General features: G+C 36.9%; 1 protein-coding gene across 2 annotated transcripts; it reads right to left on the bottom strand.

Annotated features, from left to right (window-relative positions):
- Positions 1–331: 331 nt before the first annotated feature.
- Positions 332–4,522, bottom strand: LOC112200989 (putative glycine-rich cell wall structural protein 1). 2 transcript variants are annotated; one of them, XM_024341997.2, is made up of 2 exons: positions 4,107–4,522; positions 332–636 (listed from the first exon to the last, which is right to left on the bottom strand). In XM_024341997.2, the coding sequence occupies exons 1-2, from the start codon at positions 4,396–4,398 to the stop codon at positions 578–580; spliced, it is 351 nt and encodes a 116-aa protein (XP_024197765.1). In that variant the 5' UTR covers positions 4,399–4,522; the 3' UTR covers positions 332–577. The 2 variants fall into 2 exon arrangements, with proteins under 2 accessions (XP_024197765.1, XP_024197764.1); XM_024341996.2 differs by lacking the exon at positions 332–636 and having other exon boundaries at positions 3,627–4,521.
- Positions 4,523–7,521: the final 2,999 nt, after the last annotated feature.

Genomic DNA, 7,521 nt, shown 5'->3' with positions numbered 1-7,521 from the left:
AAATGTTGGACTAGCACAGAAAAATCAAATAAAATGTGTTGAAAATCTATCCGTATATTTGGGGAATAAAAGTTGGTGTTTTTATTAGTACTACACACTGTGTGGGAAATGGCGTCTATCTTTTGGTCTAACAAACTGACAATTGGCAGGTCAGTCGTTAACAAGACCGTCCCAAACTGTCTCCGTCATTCGGCAAATCGGCAGCTAGATCGAATAATATTGGCATGCGTTTGACAGAATATTATGTTGTTTACCATTTTCTAAAGTTGATCATATGTGATAGAGATAGATAAAAACACATACAGAGCCAAATGGAATAGCTATGTACAAGTCATCGAACAAGTAGTATCATTCTAAACCACTCCATTCTTTTATTGACAACCACTCAAGTACTTGGTTACATAATACATAACTAAAATAAAGACACATACTTGACACAATCTACTCTCTCTCTCTCTCTCTCTCTCTCTCTCTCTCTTCATAGGAAATATCGTTTTACTTATATTTTGTCATAGTAATAACAAGGTGACGACAATAGTTTTCGCCGATAAGTGTTGGAAGAACCTTATACATGGCCTTAATTTCCACAGCCAGACCCAGCCCTAGACCCGGCATAAGATCCAGCAGAAGAACCAGCTTCAGAGCCCCCACCCGATGATCCTGACCTTGAACTTGACCTTGAGGAAGAATGTGAGCTTGAACTTGACTCCGAACTTGACCCAGACCCGGAGCCAGAGCCAGATCCTACACCGGCGCTCGAACCACTCCCACCAAGCCCAAGGCCCATTCCGGTACCGACACTAGCCCCAACACCACCGAGGTCTACCCCGAGGTCCTTTCTTGCCACTCGGCCTTCGGAAAGTTGCATGGCAAAGGTTGAAATCAGCAAACCTGCTAAGAACAAGCACTTCAAACTGAAATTACCCATGTCTCAAACTGTTATGATGTTAATTAGGGTTGGTACAAATGTTAGAGGGACTGCATTGAGCTATTTATAGCTGGTGATAGTGGAAATGGTGGGGATCAGCGTCTAGAGCGTGGTATGATGAAGTGGGATCAGTATGTTACATGTGTACGTATATATGTTGCTTTGATATTGGAAAATGAGACGTGTGGAACCATTTTATGAACAAGAAAGTTGGTGGATCAAAAGGAGAACGAAGTATAGTGGATGTTCCTCATTTTGTGGTAATAAGATTATGTTTGTGTGCATCTGTGGTTTTGATTATTAGGGTGGTGCCGACTCACTCACAAATGATAGACCTAGCTAGCTACGTACGCACCCACTGCTGGTAGTGGGAGTATGACTGGCTCCTACTATATTGAAATTTTAATGAACAAGTTACGTACAGATTGAGCAAGTCGCATGATACCCTATATGAATTGGGTGGTCTCAGTTTTTCTAATACTATTTTATATAAAATGCGCATGCAATTCTGGTCCAACCATAGAAATTCAGAGAGGCTAATTTTGGTCGTTGAACTTAGTTTTTATATAGGAATAGGCCCCAAGATTTATGGCTCTAATGCCAGTTGTCTCTCTCTCTCTCTCTCTCTCTCTCTCTATCTCTCTCTCTGTATATATCTATATATATATATATATATATATATACATATATTTTTTTTTTTTAGAAGAAAAAGAACTACAACAAGAAACCCCTTGGACACCCAAGGCTAGCAGAATCCAGAAGCAACGCTGTCAAGGCCACAGACGGAATGGAATTGAACCAAATCTTGGGATTGGAAAAATCATGACCCATTGAGGTGATAAGATCCGCAACGAAATTAGTCTCACGAAACACATGAGAGAAGGAAACAGCCTCAAATTTCGCAGTAAGGCAGGTAATGTCGGCGATCAAGGATCTGATTCTCCAAGAAGTGTCACAAACTTTATTAATGCAGTTGATGATAAGAAGCGAGTCACCTTCCACCTGAATTTTTGTGATGTTATAACGAAGTGCCTGGAGAAGGCCATCTTTGAGAGCAGAACCTTCCGCAATAGGAACTGACGTGACACCAAGCTTATGGGCACCCGTCAGGATAGGCCTACCATTAGAGTCCCTGATAATGAAACCCGCCAAGATATATAAATATATATTTATATATATAACTTTTTATATAAGGATAGGAGTCTCTGGATAAGACCTAAGAATTGTGGCTCTAATGCTAGTTGTCTTTCTGCGTGCGTGTGTGTGTGTGTATATATATATGTTTATAATCATGTTCAATGTCGCAGTAACTTGGATAATGAACCAAAGGTCATGTGATTATATATATAGAATTAATTTGATAAATGCTGTATTAATGAGTTATATATTTCTACTCAAAAGGAATTCGGCCTCATAAATGGTTTTAACATAACACTAATTTATATTTTTGTTTTCTTTTAGACTCTAAAACTGAAGCTCAAAGACATGGAAAATTAACTCTTTATTACACTAATACACCATTACACTATAAACACCAGGTCCATTGCTAGAATATATATGTGGCATGCGTATATTGATATAAATATATATATATATATATATATATATATATCTGATGTTAATTTGTTCGTTTGGTAGAATGGAATCCAAGGAGTCACAGTATATACATGCCACACAATAATAATAACACAGTTACACCATTGCACCAATATACCAATATACAATTACACATGTCTCTAAGAACTAAGCACTGCCCCTCTCATTGATAGCATATCTAGCATATAATCATATATTAGTCTGTCGTTATTCTAATGCATGTTTATTTATTTATTTTTTTTTCTCCAAGGGTGTGTATTTATGTATTCCCAATAAATAATCTTCATTATTAATATAACTCCAATATATATATATATATATATATATATATGTGTGTGTGTGTGTGTGTGTGTGTGTGTTTATGTATATGTAGATACAAAGAGGTGCAAATTGTTATAAAATAAAATTTGACTACTAATATCTGTCCACGTAGCCGATATTTGCCTCACTAATTGTATCTTGAAAATGATCAGTATCAATAACTATAGAAAAGGTGTTACAAATTATATTAATTAAGACATGCATGACTCCAGTTTGGAACTTGGAAGGATGTATAATAGCTAGCCTTGTCCTTCATTTCTCTTACAGTTGAGTTTAATTCCCTTCATCTAATATCGGTTTTGTTGCATGCACGAGTTGTGATGGAATTGATGGCAGACATATCTTCCAAACTATTCTCTCTTTGACTGCTTCGTTCCATAGCATTAGCTGGATTTAATCCGACCAGAAAGCTAATATACAGCTGCAGATTTTCTTGCTTCATTAGCTTATACAAAACTGTGCCGATTCTATTGGGTTAGCAATCCTTCTATTTACTGCTGTCTTGGTTGGATATGTTGGTAGTTTTTAGTTCTGTAGTTATGCATGTTTCTTTCGTTCAATGAAATTTCCATCTCTGCCTCAAAAAATAAATAAATAAAATAGCAGAACAGAACGCTATTCAAAACTTTATTTACATAGGCAATAAGTAGCATGGACTTGCAATGTATAGATTTTAGTTAATTTTCACCCTTGTTAGGAGATCAAGGGATGCATAGAATACCTGTCGCTAGCTATTAGAGCATTCACAGTAGTATTTCTTGAGGTGCATGCATTGTATGTTCTTTTAATATATAAAAATATATAGATTGATTAATTTTGCCACACAATACAAATATTTTTTGCAGGCTGAACATCCAATCGTACTGATCGATGCCTCCAACTGAAATACGGATCGGAACCAGATAATCAAGACTCAAATATTTCACCAACTATCTTATTTACTAACACATACAACACAGAATTAATTAAAGGTGCTCGATCACAATTTATTGTTATCACTATTCTTTTAGCTTGCTGATTCAGTAACCCAATTGATGAACTCTTTATATTTAGTTGCTGCCTCCACTGCCAGAGCCCTCACCGTATCCCCGCCCCTCACCATAACCCTCACCATTACCAGAGCCACTTCCCCTCCCCGAACCCCCGCCCCCTCCAGAACCCGAGCCCGAACCACGTCCACCACCCTGTGTATTTTTCCCTGAAGACCCCGACCCGGCCCGAGATCCGGCAGATGAACCTGCCTCGGAGCCTGCACTGCTACCTCCACCACCAGACCCAGAAGTCGAACTTGAACTTGATGAAGCTGAACTTGACGCAGAACTAGAACCGCCGGAACCTGAGCCAGATCCGGATCCGGATCCGGACCCTGACCCAGAGCCACCTCCACCTCCACCTAGCCCTAAACCTAGTCCCACTCCTGCTCCAATCCCAATTCCTCCAAGATCAATACCCAAATCCTTCCTTGCAACTCGGCCCTCGGATACCTTAATACCTGACATTGACATAGCAACAACAACCAAAGCAAGAAGAGCTACTGACTTGAATGCAGCCATTTTTTTTTTCTGGAAGTATGTAAGCAAATGACTAATCAATTAAGATGGAAGAATTTAGTCTAGTACGTAGCTTCAAACTAATGCAATAAGAATGAAGTTCTCAAGAAGTTGTGGAATCCATAGCATGCAAATTAGCTATTTATAGTGGGTGTATGTTGGCACTGTAGAGTGGAAGTGGAGAATTGTTGGTGTGTTTTATCATTTGAAGTGGCATGGTGGTGTAGGCGGTGATCATCGACGTGGCATGTGTGGACTTTGGTGCCAAAGTTTTGTGGCGTAGAAATAGCAAAGAGAATCTCCAGTTTCGACATGTGTGTTTCTTTATGTTTCCGTCGCATGCCATTTGATCTCCACTTACTATAGTTGTGTAGTGGACCAGCGAGTAGCTATATTGCTCTGTCTCGTAACTCATCACGTTTCTAACGGAAAGTGTTTTGTGTACTTGTTTATTTTATTTTATTATTGTTATTATTATTATTTTTTATGGATGAAACACAAAGAAGCCACCCTGCACAACCTAAACTCATCAAATTAAAATGTAAGACATTTGAAATTGATCAAGGCAATGCTGAGCTCCAGCTCGCAACATTACAAGAATGACCCAGATCAACAACCGCATTCAAAAACCATCATTTATCAAGCAACTTTCCTTACGTTTCTAGACACCCATTTTGTTAAATACTTTGGATTATTGGATTAGTAATATATCTAATGGTCCAAAATATTTAAAATTTGGTAACTTGTTTAGCCTTTAATCAATTGATTATCAATTGACAATTACGTTTTTTCCTTTCTAAAAAAAAAATTAAAAAAACCTTTTAACTTTGGCTCACCAAATTACAATTAGTTAAATAGTCTTTATTACTATTTAGTGTTATCATTAGCCAATTAATACTTCTTTTTTTTTTTTTTTTGAGAAAGAGATAGATATTTCATTCCATCAACCAGAAATCATACATTGGGGGGGGGGGGGGGGGCATAAGCCAATACCCCAAGAAAACCGCGGTTACAGATACCATCAGGCCAAAGGACCTAAACTCTAACACAAAACACCTCTTACCAAGGCTATATTGAGCATGTACTCCCGAAAGTCCTAGTAATACCTCGTAGTCAACCGCAAAGTAGACGTCGTCCTCTTCAACACTACGTCCAAAAAGGTACCAGACTACATGTAAAGGATCGATCGTCGACAAATCGACAACAAAAGTAAACTAGAGTTGAAACAAATCGTCCTCGGGAAAGACACCATAACAATGGCACAACTACAAATCCAAGACAACCAAACCCTCGCTCATTTGAGGAGGGACTTATTAGACACGTATTAGGGTTTAGGACATGCATTTTACGTATAACTTGTATTTACATGCATTTTACAACAACCATTGATGTAAAAATAGATAATCTTTGTTATAGATATAGTAACTACTTCACGTATAACTTGTTATTACTGCTTTTTGAACTAAATTAGAAATGTTACCATAATGTATTATCATATAGGTAAACCATTATATTTTGACTAAAACCACGTATGTCCTCATTAATGCAATGAAGTTCTCCTTTGCATAATTAAAGTAATATATTGTGTAATTTCCATCGGTGAAGTTATAATTACTTTCCGTTGACGTAATTTACCACAAACTACAACAATTGATATAAAAATGATACTTTTTGTTCTAATTGTAATAATTACTCCATCTACAACCTATGTACTGCTTTATAGACAATTTAACAAGTGTGACAACAAATTTATTGTCAGAGCGGTAAATCTTTATGTTTTTATCATTAATGAAATTATTACTTCAATGACACATGCATTTTATCATAATCTACGTCAATTGATGTAAAAGCGGTAATTTTTGTTCTATTTGTAGTAATTACTCCACCTAAACTAATGTACTAGTTTATGGACAATTTAACAAGTGTGACAACAAAATGGTAAATCTTTATGTTTTATCATTAATGAACTAATTACTACAATGACTACACATTTTACCACGACCCCCAACAATTGATGTAAAAGTCACTTTTGTTTTATTTGTAGTAATTACTTAAAAAACTGCATCATTTACAAGATTATCAACCACTTTACAATTCTGACAACATTTGTGTTGTGAACATGGTAAAACTAATATTAGACCAAAAGATATGTAAGTACTCAGTATTGTAAAAAGGTTCTCCATTTGATAATTAATGTTCTCCATTTGATAAAAGTTGTCCAACCATGATATTTACATCTTTGACCACTCAATTACAATAACCACAATAAGTGTGGTCATAAGTCGTAATTTTAGTTCTACTAGGTGTGATTTCTTATTTTGACAATATATGTTACATGTTTCTAAACAGTATTACAAATCAAGATAGAATGTATTGTTAATATAGTAAATTTTATTTTTTAAAATGATATATGTCAACATTTAAGTGGATAACCTGTTAATCATTTCAGTAGGTTTCCATTACATTAATTTATTAAAAATAAAAAAATAAGGATGTATACATTAAGGTACCCTAGACGGCCCCATTTATCAATACATTTTCTACGCTAACAAAGGTGAAACAAAGTAGTTTTTTTTTTTTTTTTGGCAACATGAAACAGTAATCTCATTATGTATCTCGGTTTTGATCAGGTATTGGCTTGTCAAACCCAAAACTAGGTGCAGAATCAAACTGTTAACTGAGATTCAATAAATAAAAAAACTGTTAACTGAGATTGTACTTTCTCTTCTGGTGAAAGTGATTGCATTTATTTTTGGGGGGTGAAATTTGCACACTCTATATTGCAAACCACACACCCTATATTGATGGAGTACGAGAGCGAGCTGTTTCGGGGGGGGGGGGGGAGAATATCTTGTTTCGGCCCCGTTCATGCCTCTGCCGGTGTAGAATACGGGGAGCTCATCCTGGCCCTCCCGCCGGACAATGGCGCAGCTTACCGCTGTCTGTGATACTGCTAGGTATATGTACAATGTTTCTCCCTGCACAGGGATAGAGAGGAGCGGAACTGCTACCAAGTATTCCTTCAAGCTTTGGAACGCTGCCTCACAATCTGGGTTCTAGTCGATGACCTTCTTGTGGGTTGTCTTCCGGACTTTGAAAAATGGGATACATCTGTCAGTAAGTCTT

The sequence above is a fragment of the Rosa chinensis genome, chromosome 4 (assembly GCF_002994745.2).
Source record: "Rosa chinensis cultivar Old Blush chromosome 4, RchiOBHm-V2, whole genome shotgun sequence".
Classification (NCBI taxonomy): domain Eukaryota; kingdom Viridiplantae; phylum Streptophyta; class Magnoliopsida; order Rosales; family Rosaceae; genus Rosa; species Rosa chinensis.
This window is presented reverse-complemented; position numbering and strand designations above follow the sequence as displayed.